Below are 25,854 nucleotides of genomic sequence, written 5' to 3' on the forward strand. Positions count from 1 at the left end.
GATCACCTGTCACTATGCGAACATTCATATTAATCCGCGTGAAGATAAGATTCCTGCATACCCATTAAGCCCGCTTCAACACAAAACCCAAATGAATTCAGAAGCTTATCGCTTGGCGATAAGGCCGGGAACAAAAATATCGAAAGAAACTCAAAACTGGGGGAAATCTAATCGGTGGGTACTCCATCCGATTCTCGCCATTTAATGTGTTAATGGTCAGTGGATTGGGCTGACTTTGCTTCAGTTAGTGGCGTGCTGCCGGCGCGAATCGTTTTCACTCTCTACGAAGAGTGGAGTTCTCTAAATTTATTTATTTATATTTGTTTTTTTTTTATTGTCGAAATGAAAGTGATTCTTGCCTTTGTATGGCTAGTAGCCGGCGTGTGGTCGCAAAACGCAGAGTTGGGATGCATTTGGTACGGACAGAGTCATATGATAGGCTCCCATTGGGTGAATAAGGCCGACACGAATCCGGCAAGACCTCTAAATAGCCCAGCTGCAGAGGCCCTATTCGCCAAGCGATGTCCCCTGCTGTACAAGGAGTACAAGGGTGAAAGTGGCGAGGATGAGCTCAGTCTGTGCTGCGATGCGGCCCAAATCGAGTCCATGGAGGCCGGATTATCGCAGGCAGATGGCGTCTTCTCCAGGTGTCCCACTTGCACAAGAAACATGGCCCTGACCGTATGTGCCATGACCTGTGCCAAGAACCACACGCTCTTCTTGACCCCCTACAATGACATAAACGCGGAAAAGGTGGAATACGTGAAATACATCGACTATCGACTTACGGATGACACGGTATCGGGGATCTACAACAGCTGCATTGGGATACAGCACACCCAGACCGGACGTCCTGCCATGGATCTGGGCTGTGGCAGCTACAATGCCAAGACCTGCAGCTACCGTAGATGGTACGAGTTCATGGGCGACGTTTCCGGCGACTATGTGCCCTTCCAGATCAACTACAAGTGGTCGGAGGACGCGCAGGAGGGTTCCACTGAGATATACCTCGATCTGAGCCCGCTCAAGTGCGGCGAGAGTTACGAGGACAGCTACGCGTGCGCCTGCATCGACTGCGAGGAGTCCTGCCCGCTGACCGATGCACCCACGGGTCCCGAAGAGCTGTGGAAGATCGCGGGACTGTACGGGGTCACCTTTATACTGGCCCTGCTCATCGCCTGCGGCCTGTCGATCTTCATTTTCTGGGGTGCCTTTGGGAAGAGATCGGCTCCCAATGTCTGCATGCCCACCCTCTTCGGGGAGTTCTTCTACCACGGCTTCCGCATCTGGGGCACCTTCTGTGCCAAGCATCCGGTCCTGGTCCTGGCCCTCTGCTCCTGGGCCATCGCTGGACTGTCGTACGGCATTCGGTACATGACCATCACCACGGATCCCGTGGAGTTGTGGGCGAGCGAGCAAAGTCAGACGAGGATCGAGAAGGACTACTTCGATCAGCACTTCGGCCCGTTCTATCGCAACAATCAGCTGTTCATCAAGGCCATCAATCAGACATATGTGAGTAGCATCTGTCCACTTGAAGAATTCAAAAAGTGATCTCAAATCGCTTGTTTTAAAAATCACGTACATAAGATTGCATCTAGAAGTCCAGTGTTGCGTAGCTCGCTCAAAAGCCATCCTAAAACTCGACCAACATCTTCAATACTCTTTGCAGTTCACCCATGAAGCTCCCAGTGGTGTGCTGCAATTCGGTCCAGCCTTCGAGTATAACTTCCTGAAGGAAGTCTTTGAGCTGCAGGAGTCTATTATGAAATTGGGTATGGCGGACAACGAGGGCCTCGACAAGATCTGCTATGCCCCTGTGTTAATGGCTGGTGAAACGCCCACAGTCGATCGCTGTGCTATCCAGTCGGTCTATGGATATTTCCAGCACGATATGGATCGGTTTGAGAACTCCTATGTCGATAGCAACAACTACACCATTAACTACCTCAATCAATTGGAGGATTGTCTTCGGTGAGTCATGTATTTCTGAATTTCATAAATTATACTAATATAATAACGAGGGATAATTAGGTCAAGATAACATATACCACTTCGTGTTTTTAGAGTCCCCATGATGGAGGATTGCTTTGGCACATTTGGAGGACCCATCGAGCCCGGCATTGCGGTGGGTGGCATGCCCAAGGTGGCGGTGGGTGAGGATCCCGACTACATGCTGGCCACCGGACTCGTGGTCACCTTCTTGGGTCGGAACTATAACGACGAGTCCAGGCTGGCGCCGAATATGAAGTGGGAGAAGCTATTCGTTGACTTCTTGCGGGACTACAAGAGCGAGCGACTGGACATCGCCTACATGGCCGAGAGATCCATCCAGGATGCGATAGTGGAGTTATCCGAGGGAGAAGTGAGCACAGTGGTCATCAGCTATGTGGTAATGTTCGTTTATGTGGCCATAGCCCTGGGTCACATTCGCAGCTGTACGGGATTCCTCAGGGAGTCTCGCATAATGCTGGCCATAGGAGGCATAGTGATTGTCTTGGCCTCGGTGGTGTGCAGCTTGGGTTTCTGGGGCTATCTCGACGTAACCACCACGATGCTGGCAATCGAAGTGATTCCGTTTCTGGTGCTCGCTGTGGGAGTGGATAATATCTTCATAATGGTGCATACATACCAGAGACTGGACCACTCGAAATTTAAGACCACACATGAGGCAATTGGAGAGGCCATTGGCCAGGTGGGTCCGTCGATCCTGCAGACGGCGGGCAGCGAAATGGCCTGCTTTGCCATCGGATGTATATCGGATATGCCCGCTGTGAAAACCTTTGCCATGTACGCCGCCATCGCCATTCTCCTGGACTTTCTGCTCCAGATCACCGCCTTTGTGGCCCTGATGGCCATCGATGAGAAGCGCTACCTGGACGGACGACTGGACATGTTGTGCTGTGTGAGGAGCGGTAAAAAGAAGACCACGGACGTGGCCGCGGATGGCGTGGATAGACCCAAGGAGGTCGGCCTGCTGGAGACCATGTTCAAGAACTTCTATTCGCCCTTCCTACTGTCGAAGTGAGTGGATCCCTGGGCACCCAATGATATACTTATTACCTATATTTTAACTTTCATTTTAGACCCGTAAAGGTGACCGTGCTGCTGATCTTCACCGTGATTACATGTCTTTCGCTGATGGTGACACCCTCCATTGAGAAGGGCCTCGACCAGGAGATGTCCATGCCAAAGAACTCCCATGTGGTCAAGTATTTCCGCTACATGGTCGACCTGCTGGCGATGGGAGCTCCGGTCTACTGGGTTCTCAAGCCCGGACTCAATTACTCCGAGCCGCAGCAGCAGAATCTCATCTGCGGCGGAGTCAAGTGCAATAACAACTCGCTCTCCGTCCAGTTGTACACGCAGTCCCGCTATCCGCAGATCACGGCATTGGCCAGACCGGCCTCTTCCTGGCTAGATGACTACATCGACTGGCTGGCCATCAGCGATTGCTGCAAGTACAACATCACCACCGGCGGCTTCTGTTCCAGCAGTGAGTATCCGCAATATTTTAATCCACAAATATTTTAAGTCTAGAACTAATATGATTGCTATTTGTAGACTCAAAGAGTGAGGACTGCCTGCCGTGTGAACGTGGATTTACTGAGGAAGGCCTAAGACCTGATGCCGAAACCTTCAACAAATACATTCCGTATTTCCTATTCGATCTGCCAGATGCCGAGTGCGCCAAGGCTGGTAGGGCTTCATACGCGGATGTGAGTAGTACCTTAACTAGGAACTAGAATAATTTCATTTTCAATGAAAGCACTTATAGAGACATGCAGATAAAGATACATTTTCTTAGATCCACACTACGATTCAAACTACCACTCAAAACCTTGAATGTGAATATACTCGTAATTGAATAAAATTCCCTATTTCTTCTAGGCCGTGATCTACACCATCGACGATGTGGGAATGTCCACTGTACAGGACACCTACTTCTTGCAATACTCCACAACATCGACCACCTCCGAAGAATTCTACTCGCAGCTGCGCGAAGTGCGAAGAATTGCGGGGGAGATAAATGCGATGTTCCAGGAGAATGACGTGGATGCGGAGATATTCGCCTACTGTGTGTTCTACATCTACTACGAGCAGTACCTGACCATCTGGGAGGACGCCATGTTCTCGCTGGGAATGTCCTTGGTGGCCATATTCTTGGTCACCCTACTGATAACTGGTCTGGACATCACATCCACGCTCATTGTACTCTTCATGGTGATCTGCATATTGATCAACATGCTGGGCATGATGTGGGCGTGGAGCATTAATCTCAATGCCATATCGCTGGTGAACCTGGTGGTTTGCGTGGGCATTGGTGTTGAGTTTGTGGCCCATATTGTGAGGTCCTTTAAAATGGCGGAGGGAACTGCGCAGGAGCGGGCTCGTCGCTCCCTAAATGTAACCGGAAGCAGTGTCCTTTCGGGCATAACTCTCACCAAATTCGCGGGCATCGTTGTCCTGGGCTTCTCCAATTCGCAGATCTTCCAGGTCTTCTACTTCCGGATGTATCTGGGCATTGTCCTTATTGGAGCTGCCCACGGCTTGATCCTGCTGCCGGTTCTCCTCAGTCTCCTGGGTCCCCGGCAAAATTTGCCAAGGAGCTCGGGAGCCGAGCCCATCACAGCCAACTGATCGGATCCCAAAACGGAAATATCTTTATACATATAAATCTTTAGTCAGTAAGGTGTGCCTGCCAGTGTGTGTCTGAAATTTTGTGTATGCCTGCCATTAACAAGGAGCTTTTAATGTAAAAATAAAACGAACAAAATCTACAAAAAATACAAATATTCCACTATTTAACTTATTTTTATCTAGGCTTATGCTTACACAAATTATAATAATATTATGGTAAATTAAGTTTTAAATAGACAGCGTTCGATTAAGTTAACCTGACACAATTCCCATTAGAGTCCTACCAACTAATTTCCACTTAATCCAGCCTAAGTTCGTGAAAAATAGAGTCAACCCATTCCTATTTTCCATTTTTTACATATATTTATAGAAATAATTTCTTCTTTAAAACGCACATTTGGCCCAAGACAATTAACAGTGGGGGGTTGAGCCTTTTGCCCATTGTTTATCGTCGTCGCACCTTTGCGTTTTATGGCTTAAAGCGACCAACTGCCGCGTGCGGCGTCAAAACAATAAACAAAAAGTCGCACAACCCAACGATTTCCCGGCCCCGGGCTTTTGGCCAACCCCTGTTCATCCTGACTCCTTGGTGTCCTGGTCTCTGGACTTTCGGAATACACAAAACGTCTTACGGCTTTTGGGCACAAGTTTAGCTTCACTTCAGATTTTTTAATGATATTTCCTAGTCGCTTTTGGCGAAGCCTGGCTGCTCTTACCCAGTTTATGATTATGATTGAGGAACATGGAAACAATTGGCGAGAAAAACTATCAGCAATTGAAAGCATTGAACTATTATACTTCGAAAAAGTAGTACTATATATATGTATCTTTTTTGAAAAGGAAAGGGAACTTGCGGAGTCGTCGGGACTCCAAAAGGGGGAAAGGAGTAAGTTTTCCTGATGATGGCTTCCTTGTTTTTAACTGTTCGCACCGCATGCTGGCCAGTCGAGTGTTCTGCGGCTTATGGAAACCAGACACACACAGAGAAAAGCTGGAGGAAAATCGCTTAACCCTCAAAATGAGTCGAGTGTTTTTAATTAAAATTAATAAAGTTTAGAGTGTTGTTCCCCATGCACCGTGGTCAGTAAGCCAAGCAATTCGGTGGTGCTATTCCAGCTCCTGCAGCTCTTCCAGATTTTCTCGCCCTCAATCATAATCACGTAGTGAGAAATGTGTGCGGCATTAAGATTCATGCCTCATCGAGTCGCCGCCACTTCAAACGGCCAACAATTGAAAAGGCATAATTATAAATGTATCAACTAATGCATATGGCAAAATCAATTAGCAATTACCAGCACACTCGCATCAACAGATGAAGTGCAAATTGAGTTGTTCGTGTGTGAGTGTGTGAGTGTGGGTGTGAGTGTGTGTTTGCACTCGTATATTCCCGTATTTCCATTGCTGCGTGTGTGTGTTTGTGAGTGGGCGGGAATGTTTTTCATCCTCTACTTAATTGCCATTCAAAGTGCTTTAACAATGCCAAGTGCTAATGCCAAAAATGAACCCAATGAGCTGGAACATCTCGGCCAGAAAATAAACACGTGAATGGCGCCCATCGAATGCCCAAATAATCTTTGAGTATTTTCGGAGGCGTAAAGCAGGACAAGTGCGGTTGAGTTCGTAAACTGCGAATTTTAAGTGTATTTCATAACGAGGAGTCGATTTCTGAACGTATACAATTCGTTTTACCATCGTACATAAATACCCTTCAGGTAACATAATATGTTAAGCTTTGCAATTATTTGTAAACTTAGTAAATAGATAAATGAGACGTATATTTATTACTTTTAAAAAATAGTAATATCACATCTTGAAGTCTCCAAATGGGCACTTCGATGCTCTAAGTGCCCTTCATGGGCCGTGCTTTTCCGATCTCTGTGGAGAAGTGGAGACTGGAAGGGAAAACACATAAGCACCATGCAGATGAATTATCCATTAGAAGCATCTTTGCAGACTCGCATAAATCATCCGCGTGAGCAGACAACACATTTCGCACCGAAATTGAGGCGAATCAACGAATTAATGTGGCAAGTGTGGCAATAAAAATTTAAATTAATTGATTTTTTGCTGGCTGCGGCATGTGCAAAGGCCCGAAAGTGCAAAAGCGAAACAGAACAGATCTTCGCTATTTTCGCACGATTTGTGGCCAATTTAGGCGGCTTGGCATAGGTCGTAAAAGGCCAAAAGACCAAAAGACCAAAAGACCAAAGGGCCAAAAGGCCAAAAGCCAGGACTCTTAACCAGGTCATAACTCACGTGCCGGCGGGGAAGGCATTAAAATAAAATTTGCGCATATTTATTAATCGGTTATTGGATGCGTGGAAAGGCCGGGAAAAGCGTATTTATCTGTATCTCCGTATCTGCAATCTGCCCATAAAACCGGCGGTCAAACAAAAACCCGATTTCCAAAAGGGAAACTCACTTGGCTGCCCTAGGGGATTTCCTTTCATTTTCAATATTTTTTGTGGCACTTTGAATAATGCGTTTTTTAATTAGTTGGGGAATTTCGGGGCTCGTTCAAGAGTGAACCGGAAATTGGAATGAGATAAGTGGGCGTTCTTCGTGTTCTGCCATTTTTCATTTCATAAATTTACACTTTACAACGCAAGCACTTTGAACGATTGTTTAAAATACCATTAGTTGAGTTAAAGTGACATAATAACATATTCATCATCACCATTTGCTGGAAATTTTTCAATTATTCTCCAATTAGCAGTTGCATTTGCTTGGGATTATACACTTTATTGCTTTTCTATACTCATATAATTGTCAATTTTTTTCCCAGCCCAATTAATGCAATCAACCGCAGGGGCAAAGTCAGTTGTCGCATTTGGGTGAAATGACAAGGCCTAAGCCGGGCTAAGTCGGAATTTCTGGCCAGGATTAGCAATGCTGGTCGCCGTCTAACATTGGTTTTTCATACAAATTAATTGCAAAAGGGGAAATTCAATTTTTAGCAGTTCCCAATCTGCCACAAGCAAACGAAAAAAGTTAATTAAAGTAGAGCGCGAGCAGACATAAACACACATCCACATTTTCAATGATGGAGATGGAATATTTAATTTATTCATTCGCTGACATAAGCCCGGATCCGGCTTGGTACGATGAACTATGGACCGGGGGACTACGGCTAACCTAGTCCATAGACGAATCAGTAATTTATAAACGTGCTTATAAGCCGCAATCCAATTCGCAATTCGCGTTTTGCTAAAATTACACTTGCAGCAGGCCAAAAACCCATTTTCAACAGCTTTCCACCCCCCCTCCCCCTCCCGTCACCAGCACCCCTCTGCATTTTAGCCCGTTTTACCCAATTTTACCCAATTTTACCCAATTTTAGCCCATTTTAGGCAGCTCGCTCGTTTTTCACTAGCCAGAGAAGTTATCAACACTGACAAAACTCACAACTGCCCAACTGGCCAACTGGCCAACTGGCCATGGCCATGGCCGTGGAATTGGCCCAGAGAGTAGGGGGCTGGTTAGCTGCTGTCCAAGGGGTTTTGGCCAGACTGAAAGCTAAAACTGAAACTAGCAAACTGAAACTGAAGCCAAGCGAAAGCGCGTGAGCGAATGAGCTCGGTTTCCATTTTTTTTTTTTTTTTTTTTTTCAAATGTTCTGTTTTTATTGTTGCCGCTGAAATTAAATTGGAAATTTATAAAAGCTTAACCCCAAGCAGCATAATTAGAATTATAAATAGATTTAAGGCCTTGTGTTCTTATGTGTTCATAATCAATTTAGACAATTGCAAATAATATGTAGAGTTTGTTAAGTCTCTGGCATTAAAGTTCGCAAATTAAAAACAATAATTCTGAAGCTGCTGCAGTTTTAAATGAATGAATGAATGAAATGAATCAATAAATGCCAAACGGCTTGGGAATGCAAGAAAAATGAGAGCAAGTCCTCACTTCATTGAGAGTTTGTGGTAAATGTTTGCTGGATTTTCTTGTGGCCGGCAGCCGAGTGACAGGCCAATAAGAGAAATCAAACAAATTACTACAGATTAAATACAAGCTGAGATGACACCGCTGCCTCAGTGGGTTAATGTTGTGCGAGTGTATGTGTGTGCGTGTGCGTGTGCGTGTGTGTGTGGCTGTGACAGCAATTTCCAACTAAATTATAACAACAACCTCAACAAATGCGCACAGTTTTGAGAAATTTCATGCAAAATGCAGGAGCCAGGACGCAGGACATGCCGCAAAAAGCGGCAGCAACAAAGGCATCAGCATCAGCAGCTGGTTGCATTAAATGGCGCACGTTTTCCACACCGACCACCCCAACCAACCCGCCCACCCACCCGCTCCCCGAAAATGTTTCCCCCTCGGTCCGCCGAACATAACGAAAATGTCAAACACACATTTGACCGACACATGGAAAAGCCTGCACAGCATGAGTTCAACAGCAGCCCGGAAAATGCCCCACCATCTAACTGCGTTGTCGTCGGCTGGTGAAAATTGGTGGAAAATCATGATGAGGAGGTGGCGGTGCGGGGTGCTGCGGGGTGGCTTATAAATGCCATGCAAAATGGCAGCCAAGATGGCAATGCAGCTATCGATTGATTGGCCTTCGATAGATCGCAACACGCAAGATAGTAACTTTTAATTAATTTTTTCACCCCCACAGTGAATGCGAATGAACCCATGAATGTGTGCGAGAATAAAAGCTATAAAAATTATAATTATTTTGTTGTGCTGCCACGAAGCGCTAGATAATCCAATTAATGGCATGGTAAACACTGAGAGACACGTACGGATGCACATGCTCGTGCAACACGGGCTTGGAAGATGTTCCCAGATTTGGCAAATAAAGTTAGTAATTGGAAAAATCCCTCTCTTAAGTGCCACTTATTTTCCTCACTTCCTCTTATTTCATTTTGAATAGTTTTTGTCATATGTTAATGCCAATATTTTCTAGCTTCATACATATATATGTATGCCCTGTGGAGTTCCTTTTGTGGAATGCGGCTGAGCAAGGATAATTTTTACTGGCGTATGGCCAGCCACTGTTCAATTAAAATCATGGCCAATGATATCAATTAAAAGCACAGAGAACACTGATTGCGGTTAGAGCGGCTCTTATCCCTGGGCCACTGACGTTTGGGGCTCCGCTCCTGGGTTTTTCCCACCCCCTTGCTGTCCGCAGTTTCCCTGGCCGCCGCTTTTCCCCTTTTTCTGAGCACTTTTATGGCCCCGCCAAGACGATGGAGGTATCCCCTTGTGATTTATCACAAAGCAGCAGCAGCAGCGGCAGCAGCAGCGGCGCGGCAGAATCGTGTGGCAAGAAGAGGAAAGCTCAGCCTGGGGAGCATTTGCTTATCTACGCTGCTGTTTGCCCCCCAACAATTCCCACCCCCCCACTGACACCCCACGTTTTCTCTCAGTGCTGCTGGGTTGTTTATCGTAATTATGAATCTTTGCTATCCGAAAAGCGCTGCTCAGCTCCGCTGCGCGCTCATGTGTGTGTGCGTTCAATCAAAATAGTTGATTTCCTTTATGGCAGTCTATGTATCTCCCCCGGATTTTCCGCTTTTCTCCTTGGGTCCAAGGAGCTGGGAGCTGGGAGCTGGAAAGTGACGAAAGCGAAGGAATCACGCAGCCGGGCAACTATTTTTGATATGCCACCAAATTATGCCACCCTTAATTCTGTTCGTTACATAATATTTTCGTTCCGCCCTTCTGGCCCCTTCTGTTTGGACACTAGCATCTTGGCCGAGCACATCGCAAACGTCAAAAGTCTTGACTTGGCCCCAATTAACAGGCCGCATTTCAAGGTAAATTTCGCCGAATGGTGGCACCCAAAATCCGATTGCCTATCATTTGCTCACTGAAAAGTGCATTAGATAATAGTTCATTTGAACCACGCTTATCAAACATAGCGCCCAAATGCCCTGCCAATCTTTCGGCCTGCAAAATGTGTATTGCCTACTTTTGGGCTGCCATACATTTTTGGGGCGATCTGCGGCAGATGCAGCAGCAGGGCATAAACTTCCATTCACGTCCATCAATGTCCATCATCGGCGAGTGCAAAAAGACCATAGTATAGTAATATGTGCTGGCAGCACCTGCACATTAAATCACACTTTTTCCCCTCTTCCAGGCCATTCCCAAATCCCACTCCCCTTAATTAATAATCCCACCACCGCATCCACCCACCTCGCAGGCCAGACAATTCGTCATAAATCTTTGACTGGCGAGCCCGGCGCTTAATCAGCTGAGGCAGGTGGTCCACATCCAGGTGAGTGGGAATCTGGGGGAGTCTGCGGGAATCTACGGGAATCTGTGGGAATCCTGCCGCATAAACATGCTCTCGAACAAGTTTAATAACTTTGGGAGCCTTCGTATTCTGCGGTGGTCCATCCTGGCGGAGCTTAACCCCCTGTTGCCGACGGTGCACGTTTAGGCGATGTGGCCGCCGGATATTTTGACTGCGGCGAGCGGGGGCACGCTTTGAGTCCGGATTTTTGCCCGGAGCCTCTGATTTTACTCTTTCCATTTGGCAATGGTCAACGTTTAATCAGCTTATAAAGCACAGCCCATGTGCATTGAGACAATTGGAAAGCATACATATGGACGAAAGTTCAAAAAAACCCATTTTGCATATTGTATTTCCGCGTTACGTGCTATAAATGAAATCGAACGTTAACGTTATATTCTCCTTGTATTTTAATTTTCCGTATACTCGATGGAAAATTGTGTTTTACATAGATCGTAGGGCAGCCAATTGTCTGCTACTTTCCTGGCCCCTTTCAGTATCTCGACTTTGGTTGCCACCTCGATTCTGATTTTTATCGCTTTAATGAAGTTTCATGCCGTTTATGCTGCCAGCTGCCAAACATTGATGTTGCTGCTGCTGCGGAAATTTTGTTAAAAACTTTTTCGTCAATCCCATGGCGAGGTCCTATGGATCCTCACCACCGTTTATCCCATCCTGACCGAGCAATGTTATGGGGTATTTGAGGCGCTATTGATGCACGTCTTTCCAGTCTATTACTATCAGCACTTTTTCACTTTGGCGCATTTCGTTTTTCCTGGTTTTTATACCCATCATATGCTCGGCATTCAAGGAAGCATTGTACTTGCAGAAAGAAAAGTACATGAAGTCGGTTTAAGGTATTGCGTTTCCTTAACACCAGCAAAAGCTACCCATAGTATGCGCAAAGATTACAAAGAAATTAATACACTGCAAATACTTGATGCTCTTAAAGACCTATAAAAACATGGAATTGAAAAAGTTTATAAACTTTCTAAAATAAATTTTTTATATCATTTTAGAGAAGTAAAACTGTATTACAGAAAACGCATTTAATGGGTATCATGAAACACAAAAACTTAACCTTACAAATTTATCGCTATTACTACGATATTATACCCTATCAGTAGCACATTCCTTCCGCTCAATAAAAAAATTGCATTATTATGGTAGTATTTTCACATATCTGCACTACAAAGAAAACATTTTATGAACTTTGCCGATCTAGAATGCTAAAATTGATACATATTCACAACTTATTCACCACAACATATTCTTCAATGAAGAAGTCATTGTTCTGGTATATAAGGGTATGTAATCTTCGGCTAGCCGAATTCATTTGTCATATTTTGTTGTTCAGTGTTAGTTAACAGTTTATTGACTTCGCTCAACTTGTCGCCGTTATAATGTCAGCAAATTGTTAAAATGCTTTGTTAGGAATTTCGAACCATTTTTTCCCACTCTTTCGGCTTCTTGTGCTGCTGCCGATTTTGTTATTTTGATTTTCGTACATATAACATTTTTTGCCATTTTCCCAGCTTTTCCAGCTATTTTTCCCTGTGTGCTGTGTGCTGCCGCTGCTGTTGTTGTCCCTTTGTTTCGCAGGAGCAGGACCAAAAATATGCCATGCCGGAAAATAGTTGCTGCTGCTGTGGGTAATTTGCCGGCAACAACAAAAGAAGAGCCGAAAAGCAGGGGCCAAGAACAATGTTGCCACATTTAAGCGTTTGAACTTCGGAGTCATAAAATATTTGTTAAGCATTTTGCGCTCAATTTTCTTTTTAGCCATTTGTGCTCTGCAGGTCAACAGGCAGCCAAAAAAGCAAACACATTGCCAGCAAACAGCAAGCAGCAAACAGCAAACAAACAAACAAACAAAGAGCCCTGCATCCTTCGCCTGCCTCGATCCATCCCGGCCTAGTGTCCTGCAAGTCCTTCTGCCCCAAGAATATAATAACCAATTCGTAAGCACATTCATTACGCTCAGTAAGCAGAGTCCTGTGTCCGAAAATAGGCAGCCACTGGCCTGAGTAGCCAGATAACTTTAAAATCGCCTCCCTCTCAAATGGTCAGTGAAATCTTGGCTTAAAGGCGAGGCTCTTCAATGCAATGATACAATTTTATGTATATCCATAAACTCAGTATTGTATTTCAAGCGGAGATGTTTATTTCAAGAAATGTTTATTTCTATAAAATTGTTTAGCAGTGAACAATAAACTCTTGAGGTAGGAAGCTTAAATAACTGATAGCAGTGGTATGATGCGAAAAATGGTTAACTAGAAAATTCCAAGTTCTCGTGACTAACCATTTTCCAACACTGAATAGTTTTAAATGTAAAGCAATAATACATTAACCATTTTTGGCAAACCATTTTTATAAAAGGTTAATATAACATTATTTTTTTTCCCATTTGAGTTCTCAGAATCGATTATGTTCATTCTGGGGCTTTAAAAACTCACCTTCCGTTTTTCACACTTTGACCAAAAATTAAAACACATTAGTGGTGAGCGCGAGTTTTGCTTTTCTCCGCCGCATATCCCCCATTCACGTTTATTAGTATTTGTGCTTGATATTCTTTGGTGGAGTCCACACCCCCCACCCCCTCCCGTTTCACCATTCCCCTTTCCCCTTTCTGTAGATCCCAGAATTTTCCTGGCCTCCTTGCTGTGCTCGTCCTTGTTGTTGTTGTCAGCGTATTATGGCAAAATGACAAGCAAACAAATTATGTTTTTGTGTGCTTAGCGTGGGCCCAAAAAAAATGAGGAAAACACAGGAAATACAGAGGGGAAAAATCCAGAGCACTTGGCACAAGGTAGCACAGCAGGCGGCTTTTTGGGGAGTTGGAAAATAGTCAGCGGGATGAACATGCTCCTGGTAACATTTCTATCGATGACCTGAAGCGGCTTCTCATCGCTTTAAGCTCAAAATTGGCCAGTGCCTATTCGTTAGTTTTCAAAGGGGGTTTTGTTCTTATTTTCCATCGCGGAACTCAAGTTTGATTAGCTAAAAGCTCCTGCCGATATCTTTTTGGCCACAAATGCTGCACATTTCCATATTTGTTATAATAAAATAAGTACGTATTGCTGGGAGGTAAAAAAATGTTTCTTAATTTCTGCCGGCCATCTCAATTTCATCTTGTATTAGCCTCAGTTTTCGCTTTGAACCGGCTGAAAGTGACACTACGTGGTTAAAAAATGGAAATATCAGAAGAATAACAAGAAAAATAAAACAAAGAGTACACAATGCACACTTTTCCACCCCCTCGCCGCGGCGCTTTTCTTTGTGTTTCGCACACTTCATAGCCAAATCGCAGCTCCTCCAACGCCGGCGACAGCCCAATGCAAATATTACAGCAACTTTTGGGACAAAACGCAGACGTGGCCCACACTTTTGGGCCAAAATCGCCAGCGGCGTTTCGACAACGAACCAAAAACGCCAACTGGCCAAAAGAACTGCAACAGTGGTGGCATCTTTCAAGCCGAAAGTTACCCTGTAATCCCGAAATCGCGTTGACCCGAGAACATTTAAAATGTAACTTTATGTAAATGTTGCTTCAGTATTAACCCAATTATCGCATTATCTTAACTCTTTAAATTCGGAATACCAATACCGTAAAAGTACATTTTTTAAAATATGGACTATAACCCCGTAATTAGAAAAATGGCTCTTTATTAATTTTTGGCTAAATTGTGTTCAATAAATAAACCAATATTTACCTGCGTGTTCAGCGCCAATTAAATTGCCAATTTTACGTTTAAGCGTGTTTTAATATTTAAGTATATACGAGTAGTATTAAATAATATATGAAATGAAAGGAAAAAATGCAACTAAATGTCCTTTACTCCTTTACCAGGGATCTGAGTTGGCGAATTCCGAAATACCCCAGGAAGACGGAGTACCTAATGGAATCGGAGGAGGATTGGAGACGGGTCAGGACAGCTGCCCGGTGGAGCCGCACCCATTTACGTGCCCCAAAATGACAGTCATAACAAATTAAGAAGGTTACCTTTATTGCCAAGGCCCAGAGCTGCTGCAGCACCACCACCTTCAGCTCCACCTTCAGGTCCACCTTCAGCTCCAGCCGCAGATGCGGGCTCAGATTCAGATCCGAGAATCCTAGTCGGGCTGAACTCCATTTTCCCGGCCAAACTGGCTGCTGGTGTAAGTACTTTTGCTAAATCTTTGCACGTTCCCAGTAGCGCAACAAAAAGCAACCTGAGCGAATGGGGAAACTTTGTCGGCTATTTTGCCAACCAACTGGTTGCTGCTCTGCGTAATGTCTACAAAATAAGCATAATATAAAATATACTAAGTATATAATATAATTAAAAATAAAGGGACACGTATGTGTGGGCTAAGAAGTCACAGCTTTCTTACATTTTTTGCCTGCAACTTGTGGCACTGAAGCACCAATAATACTCAAATAAATGGCGCTTATAGCTTCCTTTTTTAATCTTTCAAATGAGTCAAACCTTCAGCTGCAGTTGACGTGTCCCATCGAAAGTGTAGGCCATGTTGCAACGTCCTCAAAGTTTTGAGACCCAAACATTGCTGCGGTCAAAGTTGTTGGAGTTGTGTGTTGTAGTTGCAGTTGCATTTGTTGTATATGGCAAGGTGTTGTTGCTGTTGGTCCATGGTAGGCGTGGCCAGGTGCTGTAGCCCCAAATATATGTTTACTTTATGCGATACTCATAACCAACATCGAAGCGAATATTCAATGTTTGGTTGCTCTGGGGAAATCGCAACGTGATCGGTTCGTTTTACCTGTTTGTTGTTCTAAGCAATCATCTAGTTTGTATTGGGATAACGCCCAATCAGGCAAATTGAAAAGCTAAAGCTTTTGGGCGTCCTAACCATTTCATTTCCATTTTGGAAACCAAACTAAAGTGCTTGCGCAATTTTGTTTATCAATTTTAAAGTTACGTAGAATATCCATATGGCAAACGTACTTGCCATTTTAAGCTCTTCACTTTTAGAGTGAAATTATCCACAGATGTTGCTTTTCGTAAGCAAACTAAGAAATTAACTATGTCCAGTTTGGTAGTACTTGTATGCCAAATTGCAATTGACATAGATATGTATGTCCAACTTCCCGCGATTCATAGTCAGCCACATTGCTCTCTTTTTTGCAATCTAAAATCGTTGAACCAACCTCAGAGTGACCAAATCACGCAAAATGCCTACTGATATGTGGAGAGGACATTTTCCATTTTCCATTTTCCGTTTTCCATTTTCCTTTTGTCACAGTTTCACAATCGGGCGGACTTTTCATTGTATTTCATTCTGCGGTGCCCGCTCATTAGCCTCTCATCAATCGCTTAATTTCGAGGGTGCCAACCGCTGGGAAGCCCCTTTTTAACCCCTGTCCCCCCCTGAACCCCCTTTGAAAAAGCACACTGCGTGTGTGTGTGTGCCTGCGTGTCTGTGTGTGTGGCATTGCCACACAATAGCACCTATGATATGCCACCTGAGCGAGCGTTGTACTAGTGCTGCATTCAACGCATTCATTTGTCATACATTTATGCAATTTACCCCATAGAGCCACGCCCACTGAGTGGGCGACGGGGGCGTTGGGCGTTGGGCGTTGGGCGGCCGAAAAGGGAGTGGCACTGCACTGGGCACTGAGCATTTATTGAATTTTGTGACTTCAAGCATTTTACATTTTAAACATAAAGCAAGCCAGAACCAATGTGTCGACCCGATCGACCAGGAGATACCCTGTATTCCAAAAATATTCCACAATAAATACTCCCTAACATAGTATATCAATCATAACAAACATCATTCAATAGTCCTTGCATACTGAAAAGGATGATTAGAGGGTATCCCCGATTCGAATCCGATCTGGAATGCGCCATAGGTCCTGCTACTGTTTGCATAGGGCTGCAGTATGGGTTTCTGCTGTTGTGGGTGCTCGGGTATCGTGCATCGTGCATCGTGTATCGTGTATAGGGTATCGGGTATCGGGTATATGGTATCGCGTACAGGGTATAGGGCTTCGGGTTTCGGGGGCTCCCCAGTAACAGGCCTCAGGTTCGTTTCTGTTTGGCCTTTTCGGCACATAAATTTCCCTGGCCAGACCAGAAAGGACCTGGCTGTGTTGTTGCTGTTGCTGTTGCTTCTGCTGTTTCTGTTGGTATGTTGTTTTTGGGCCTGTCTGCCATTTAGCCGCATTTTGTTTTTCATTTTTGCCAGTGCGTGTGCCCTCCTGCGTGTGTATTGTCGACTGACTCTTGTAGCGCACACACACGCGCACACACGCACGTACACACGTATGTACATACGGTATGCACAACGGAAATGAATTGAAATTTTAAAACCCACAGCTGCGACCGCTTCCTGCGGCAAAAGTAGCACCAACCGACGACACTTCCCAATATACACAGATGTATGTACTTACACATGTCTGTCGCCCCCGCTTTTTTGCCCGTGTGTGCGTGGACTTATTTATGTGTGCGTTCCAGAGAGTTATTTCTATTATTTTTGTTTAACCATTATTGTAGGAACCAAAGTGACGAATGAGCCAAAATTATAATTCATAGCGGCATGTGATTCGAGCCTGTATGATTGATTTAATTAGCAGAGTTTTCCAGCTCGTACTATTACAACTTTAGTTTTTAGTAAAGTTACTGTGAAAAGTGACATCTTACGATCATGTGGCGTATACGTAATTTGCAGGAAATGCGCAACATCTTTTGGGCACTTATGCAAAAATGATTAGTTTGCTTACCATTCACATTGATGTTAGACATTACGCTTAGACTGCAACAGATACAGAGTAAATATTGCGCAATAAGCCAATTAGTGCCGCACACACACAGTGCCACTTAGTTGGCTCCTTGAAAGAGCATGGTGTAAAAAATATCCCTTATCGCACAGCTCCTTTCTCCTGCCGAAACCAATTTTCGGAATTGCTGTTGCGTGCAATTCATTTAAATAAAAACACATACATATGCATGCACATATGTATGTGCCCAGATGTGTGGGCAAACATGGCTATGTGCTGGGCCATACTCGTATGTCTATGTGGACGTAGAAGTTTATATCGTTGATACACTTGGACGCATTCTTATGCCAAACACACACACGCGCAGTATTTAAAGCCGAGCCCGTTGCTCCTTTTTCATTTAAAATTCCAATGTGCCTGCACTAGTCGCATCGACAATATAATTGAGTCCCTCCATTTCATCGATGCCGAATGATGACACATCGCAAAACGTGTCTGTCAGCAAAGGGCGTGAAGGAGTTTGCCAGTTGGCCAGTTGGCCAGTTTGCCAGTTGGCCAGTCGAAGTTCCACTCTTGTTTACAATTTCCGCCTCGAAGTTGTTCCATTTGCAGCAGATAACAGAAAAATAATGATCGAAATGCTTTTATTTTTGTGGAATTTAATAACTCTCGACTGGCGAGCCAATATTCAAATTTCGAGTGTCAGTTTGAGATGTGTCGAGATGGTTAGATAGATGGCCAATAACTTGATGGTCACTGCAGTGGAAAACTATCGAATCGAAGTCATAGAGCCATTTCCGCCACAAGTGCCGTGCGATATTCTTTTTAATATCACCTTAATTGGGAGCCAAATAGGCTGATGGCTTGCAAACAAGTCGCCCTCGTTGCTTTCGCCATATTTATGGACTCAAATATTTCCACTTCATTTCCACTGCTGTGGCTTTTCATTTGCGATAATTGAAGGGGAGGGGGAAATTATGAAGAGCGACACGCGACAAGGTTCATGGGAAATGGCAGCATTTTATCGCCACAAACTGCTGCGCTGCAGTCATCTTCCTCAGTGGACTGCGTCAAAAAAGAATTACACTCGGCCCTTTTATTTTACGATTATTTTCTATTTTAATTATTTACATAAAAATGCTGCTGCCACCAATGATTGATGGCATTGACATAGGGCCGGGGGGAGAGGGCAGCTCGAAGGACTCCGGCGGTTTCGCAACCAAAGCCAAATAAAGATGCCGATGATGACTGCGATGATGACAACACACACTCGATGGCAAATACGAGTATAACGCATACGTACTGTGTGACTGCATGTGAGACCGAGCATGTATAAATTGTAAATCAATAAATAAACGAAAAAACCAGAATCGAACGGGGCTCACGCAGAAATTGTAAATAAATAAAGCGCCCAAAGTGACGCACAGAACACTGCACGAAAACTGCAGCAGAAAGGGTTAAGGTTCAAGAGGGTTAAGGGCAGGAATACACATATAGTATAGACATGTTCGTCCTTCTTTTTTCGGCGGGTAGAGGGGCATATTGTTATTGCTATTGTGCCTGTGCAGCGGCCCATTGTTTATTTGATTTTGTATTTGGTGTATCGCGCACAGCGCAGCGATAAAAATGCTGCTAAAGTATAAATTATGCCAATATAAGTTGCAAAATGCGCGAGATCGCAGCAACAACATGGGGCCATAAGTGAGAAAAAGGGACACCAAAGTTAAGCGAGGGCGGCCAAAATAGTTGGTATTTAAATTTCTCAAGATTTCAAAGCACAGAACACCAGCCATGGACCAAAATGTTGCCAATTAAATGTCTGAAACCCCATTTCATCATGAATTAGAGAGCGCTTTTGGTAAGAAAGTACATCTCAAAAAGTAAGTAACACATTCAGTAAAATAGTTCATGAGATACATTCCTTGCCAACTGCTTCAAAGTTGTACTCCATATGGATTATGAGTTAGACGGCATCTAATATTTTGTAGCGACCCTCGTGCAAAACAATGGCCAGGAGACAATGTAGCCAAAGCGATAAAGGGCCATATTCCCAATACACACACGAGTACAATTCCGTATGGGTATGGGGTTTTTTCGGTGGATATTGGTGGCCATTCGGGTCACGCTCAAAAAATACGCATAATTGGCAAATTTAGAGTAAAATTGCTTGACAAATATGCAAAAAATGTGCAACACACAAATGGGGCGCCAGCTGAGAGAAGCCAACACTTTAAAGGCGAAGCACTAGGAATCCTTATAGGATTGCAACTTTGGGTATTTAGCAGTAAAAAAGATTTCTATTTCTGTAGAATTATAAATTTATGAACCGAAATTCATTCTGAACGCATACAAATTATATGGTCACTAATGCCTGCTTTACAGCGTTGCAAGCTTCCGACTAAAATCAAAATATCCTCTGCAAGGGTATAACAATTACTTAAAAATATTTAAAAATATATATAAATATGTATATACCAATTTTTCACCCTGGGTCGAGCCGGAACCTTGTCGAGCACGTCGAACCTTATCATCCGCTAAGGTTCGAGCCCCGAACCGTGCCAATGATTTATGGATTCACAACCCTGGTATTCATCATGATTGAGCAACCAAAACATTAATTTATTGTCCAGATCAAAACACTTAAACCAGTGATTTCCCGAGCTTTTGCTTATTTCTCTAGTGCAGACAGTGAGTATAGAGCATTGAATTTAATCGAATTTTAATTTCATGAAATACCAAGTAATACACCTACTTTTTAGGTTTCCGCTTTGCCATAATTAACAATAATACATAAAACATTTTTTATTTATAAAGTTTTCATATTTAAACTCAAACTCAAAAAAAAAACTTGTTATGTCCTAGTTTTAATTAACACAAGCATTTCTTGTTTGATATTCTTAGACATCAGAGTGCTTTTTGATCCAGTCCTTGAAGTAGAACACCCTGGCATATCCGTCCGGATTGCTGGTCCCACACCTGCCCACGACGAATCCGGCCACGCCCACCACTTCGTTGTTATATACGGCCGGGCCACCGGAGTCGCCATTGCAAGCACCATTGTCCACCGGGTGGATCAGGCACAGCTCGCCCTCGAATCCAAACTCGATCAGCTCCTCGCACTGCTCCGTCGTTATCGACTTCAGGGTGTTGTACTGGAGATAACGCGGCAGATCTCCCTGGTGCTTGATCCTTCCCCAGCCGGAAATGATGACGTCCACATCCGCTGGCGTGTCCTCGGTGGGCAGAGCAATGGGTTGAATGCTCGTGGACAGGATCAGTGGGGTTTCTAGTCGCAGCAGCGCCACGTCGTTTAGGAAGTTGCCGTACTCCTCGTGGACAATCACCTCGGCCACCTGGATAATTACTCCACCGCTGAATCGGTCGTTGGAGCCCGCTCGAATGGTGAAACGCTCGGCCGCAATCGGCGTAATCACATGATTCGCGTCCTCGTTGGACACACAATGGGAGGCGGTTAAGATGTAGTTCCTGGACAGAATCGAGCCTCCACAGGTGTGGGAGCCACCGTTGCGCAGGGACACCTGGTGGGGAAACTGATTTTTCACCGCATCCTCACCGCCCACCACTCGGCCGTTTAGTTTACCAGGTGCCGACTGTACGGGGAGCACCAGGAACAGCAGGAAGCTGCAGAACAAAATCGTGACTTTACCGGTTGTCATTTTTTCAAATGGGCAATGCCCAACTTGGCGAAGTCTCTTATATGTGTGCATTCGGTGGTTTAGCTTTCTTATCTTATCCATATCTTATCGCGTGAAATGTGTTTTATAGCTACTTTAATGTGCATAAATCTAATCGAAAAATAGTGGCGATTGAAAGGTATGTCATTGGTAATTGTTTTATGGCTTATTGGCTTATCTTGTGGTCAAATCTGAAGAAGTTTTTTTCTTCGACCATTTTTGAAAACCCATCAATAACTTATCGTCCAAATATAGCCGCAGATGTCCGATCTTGTATAGATCCAATTGGATCACCTCTCCCCAACTTATTCGGAGTTTCTTTAATCAAAGAATTAAGATTGCCGACTAAAAAAGAATAAAAAGCGATGTATAGGCAAAGCTTCGCGCTTTATAATATAAATATAAACTGGAATATAAGAATATTTCTTTAACATCAACTGACTAATTTCTATAGAAACATTTGACCATTTTTGCAGATGGCAGATAGTAATTTTAGAATTTTCAGATAGAAAATTTATTTAAAACACGTTTTTTTTTACTTTGAGGTTCTATATCTCAGAATTCTTGATGCAACGAAATGTTTATGCATTTTTTCGTAATGTTTGGTCCCCATCCATTTAATTTTTGCACGAATGTCACAATAATCACAAAACAAACATTCAATATTTGCTACAATATTTTGTTCATGTACTACACTTATGCTACAAGTATGACGTTTCGCACACCCAAAACTCGTGCATTTATTTGGTATTAGCTAAAAGGGATGCAAGATGATTAGAAAAAGCTATCAACATGACTTCTTACTCTGCTAATATTGATTAAATACGAATTTAATCAAAAGCAAGAGAACGCAATAGTCAAGTTCCTCGACTATCAGATACCCCTTACTCATCTAATGGGAATGCGAACGAGAAATTTCTACATTTTTTTAGCCTACCGATAGAAATTGGCAAGAAAAATAATAACATGAAAACAAAATTAAATAATAATTCAAAAGTACTACAGAAACAAGGCATGTTTCTAGATTTTCAAGTTCCTGAGATTGAGGCGTTCATACGGACGGACAGACGGACATGGAAACTATTCTTTTTACGTGTTACATCCTTTTCAACGAATCTGGTATACCCTTTTACTCTACGATTAACGATCATAAAAAGTGCTAAAGTCGCCAACAGCAATGGAAAAGATTATTTTTCACATAATTTTTTTTTCTTTTCCGGACGGCGCCGACATCTAAATTATACAGAATTGCCCGAGCTGCGACACACTTTTTCACGCACTGTTCACTTGCGTATGTTGGAGAATTCTCGAAAAGTGGTTCATGTGCACAAGTTGGTGCTTTTTCTAAAATAAAGTAAGCAAAAAGTTCATAGCATCATTATCTGTATCACTACGAAGTAGTCTGAAGCAGTATAAGCAGCATTTTTGGGAATTACCCGTCTTTTCATTCAACATTTTAAGAGTATCTCATCCCACAAAACAATTTTCTATTGCGTCCATTCCACTCATATTGAAGATTAAACAGTTTTTAATGGGTATGAATATTTGATATGTATTTCACAGTATTTAAGTTAATTTTTAACTTTTGCTAAGACTTATAGCTAGCATGAAAGATGCAAGCTATTAAAAAAAAAAAAAAGATTATATAATTCGGCGAATCTTAAATTGTAATTATTGTCCAGCAGTTATCTAAATGAAGTTCCCGCAGTTCAGCAATGACAGCACTATTTCACATCCGAGTTATTCCTGATCCATGCGTTGTGGTAGTACACCCTGGCATATCCATCTGGATAGGTGGTTCCACAGGCAGACCACACGAACCCGGCCACGCCCACCAGTTCGTTGTTATACACGGCCGGACCACCAGAGTCCCCATTGCAGGCCCCATTGTTGGCCTCGTGGATGAGACACAACTCGCTCTGGATTCCCCAGCCGATCAGCTGGTTGCACCTATCCAAGGAAATGGACTTCAGGGTGTTGTACTGGAGATAACGCGGCAGATCTCCCTGGTGCTTGATCCTTCCCCAGCCGGAAATGATGACGTCCACATCCGCTGGCGTATCCTCGGTGGGCAGAGCAATGGGCTGAGTGCTCGCGGACAGGATCAGTGGCGTCTCTAGTCGCAGCAGGGCCACGTCGTTTAGTAACTTGCCGTACTCCTCGTGGACAATCACCTCGGCCACTTGGATAATTACTCCACCGCTGAATCGGTCGTTGGAGCCCGCTCGAATGGTGAAACGCTCGGCCGCAATCGGCGTAATCACATGATTCGCGTCCTCGTTGGACACACAATGGGAGGCGGTTAAGATGTAGTTCCTGGACAGAATCGAACCTCCACAGGTGTGGGAGCCACCGTTCCTCAGGGACACCTGGTGGGGAAACTGATTTTTCCCCGCATCCTCACCGCCCACCACACGACCGTTCAGGTTACCAGGTGCCGACTGTACGGGCAGTGCCAACAGCAGCAAACTGCCAGCGAGCAAAATTGCTGCCTTGACGGATCTCATTTTCCAAATTGGCAAGCCCCAAAGGCGGTTACCGCCTTATATAGATTGGCATTTTAACTAATTTATAACACTTCCACTATCTGTACTTAACCAATATGTGTACTTGCAATCTGAAAAAAAAAGTATGTATGTCGAGTCGAACGCCAAATTGTATAATGAATAAAAAAAATGTCTACACGTTTTGCTGTAAATGTAATGTGTCCTAGATTTTTTAGCAATATTTTGTAAAATACTGTTGAAACAAATTCTGAGTAGTGAATAGATTTATTTCTTTGAGCTTTCACAATTGAACTCCTTGGTCAGTTTGGCGTTAAGCCTGTAATATCTTATCGATCTATTTTGGCTTTATGCAGGTAGAAATCTAATCGAAATTGTCAACTATCACGCAGATTTTTGCAAGATAAGCTTAACTTATCTTGATGGGGAAATCCATTCTGTAGTTTGACTTTGCAGCATAGAAGCCTTTTGATGGCATAAATGCACAGACAAAAACAAAGACCCTTGATAATTGTTACACAAATGAACCGCCAATCGATAATGAAAAGTTTATTAATACCTCGACTATCAGATACCCCTCACTCGCAGTTCTCGAAACTGGAAGCGATGCAATCTATGGTATACTTTACAAATACTGTATACCCTTTTATTTGTGCGAGGTACGAGAAGCTCTTGCTAATGAGAATGACTCAATATTCAGGTGAATGCCCCCGAAGAAGAATTCTACAGGCATGCCAAGTGTCCCGAAGAATTGGCAAGGAGATTACAGAGAAGACACCTGAAGGACACGCCACAACCTGTAGCACAGGAACAATAAGGGTAAAGGACTGTAAAACGATTCATGATGAATCTATTAGCTCACCCAGTATGGCATTGTTCTTAGGTGTGCGAAAGAGACGGCTTGTGGCAGGCAGAAAGGAACAGCAACAATTGACGGCTGAAGACACAATTAGCGAACGCTGGGAAAGTGAGGGAATTCTCGTCGCTTATAGTACTTGTTCGCTTGCATTCGAATGTTTGTTTGTTTGTGTTTGTGGGCGACTGAGGCTGTGGTAACTTTTTAATTTAATCAAAACGAAGCGAACGCAAAGAGCGAAGAGCCTTCGAAAGGATAAACGCAGACAGAGCAAATGAAATGGACTATCCAGCAGTGCACTGAAAGAAAACATTGATTTGTCACACTCATAAAGAAATGGTACACCACCTGCAACCCGAATATTCCAAGCTCGAAGCCTAATGTTTATTAAAATTCCTCTCTGTTAGAGTGTTCGATATATGAGACAGAAGCATATGAGCGAGACACAACACCTGCCCCAGAAGGTCAATTGATTTCCTGCACACTTAACTTAATTTATTAAGACACCAAAATAAAAGAGAGTAGAGTTAAGTAGAGTCAGTAGAGTTAAGAAACATTGTGAGAAACAAGCCTGAAAGCTTTGGTGGAGGCAATTTTAAGTCGGATTTTCAAAGTGCACTTCACACTACTACTTTTTTTCCAGTGCACTGACAGCAAAAGAGACGGAAGAGACGGCGACCGTCACCGGAGTTGGCGTAAAGAATATATCAAGGTTCGCACTTAATTATTGACAGTGGCCGGCCGGATGCTTGAGGTATTCCCTCTTGATAAAGGGAATACTAGTGGGAAGTTCGGCTCCTTAGGCAATCCCACTCAAAATGCTTCTGTTTATGAAATGTAATTATTTGCATATGTATTTCTATTTCATTTTGCAAATCAATAAATACTTTCGCTCATGGAACACAAGTTAAATATTTCATGTATTTATACACTAGTTAAACATTTTGTTAACTTTCTGTTCTTTTTCATTTAACTATTTGAATTATTTTGAATTACAGAAGGTTAATCGATGATTTCTGCAACTACTCACTTGAACTTGTCCTCCTTACATCGAGTGTATTTCAGCTTCGGCTAGCGGAAATGAGCTTCTGTTTTCCTTTAGCATTTTCTTTTGCCCTTTTCCAGGTTTCCATGCCATTCCACGGTCTGCGGTCAGTGGAAGGAGAGGGGGCGACGGGGCAGCG

The 25,854-nt window shown here is 43.6% G+C and overlaps 2 protein-coding genes across 2 annotated transcripts; one reads left to right on the top strand and one right to left on the bottom strand.

Annotated features, from left to right (window-relative positions):
- Positions 1 to 333: 333 nt before the first annotated feature.
- LOC6549739 (NPC intracellular cholesterol transporter 1 homolog 1b) lies at positions 334 to 4,646 on the top strand. The gene is made up of 6 exons (XM_001978608.3): positions 334 to 1,515; positions 1,673 to 1,974; positions 2,068 to 3,024; positions 3,087 to 3,496; positions 3,565 to 3,719; positions 3,892 to 4,646. Exons 1-6 carry the CDS (start codon positions 343 to 345, stop codon positions 4,639 to 4,641), a joined length of 3,747 nt encoding a protein of 1,248 aa, XP_001978644.1. The 5' UTR covers positions 334 to 342; the 3' UTR covers positions 4,642 to 4,646.
- Positions 4,647 to 20,308: 15,662 nt separating this feature from the next.
- On the bottom strand, positions 20,309 to 23,833 carry LOC6549742. The gene is made up of 3 exons (XM_001978611.3): positions 23,036 to 23,833; positions 21,538 to 21,614; positions 20,309 to 21,315 (listed from the first exon to the last, which is right to left on the bottom strand). Exons 1-3 carry the CDS (start codon positions 23,815 to 23,817, stop codon positions 20,513 to 20,515), a joined length of 1,662 nt encoding a protein of 553 aa, XP_001978647.2. The 5' UTR covers positions 23,818 to 23,833; the 3' UTR covers positions 20,309 to 20,512.
- Positions 23,834 to 25,854: the final 2,021 nt, after the last annotated feature.

Source organism: Drosophila erecta, unplaced genomic scaffold, assembly GCF_003286155.1.
Source record: "Drosophila erecta strain 14021-0224.00,06,07 unplaced genomic scaffold, DereRS2 tig00000126-arrow-pilon, whole genome shotgun sequence".
NCBI classification, from domain to species: Eukaryota; Metazoa; Arthropoda; class Insecta; order Diptera; family Drosophilidae; genus Drosophila; species Drosophila erecta.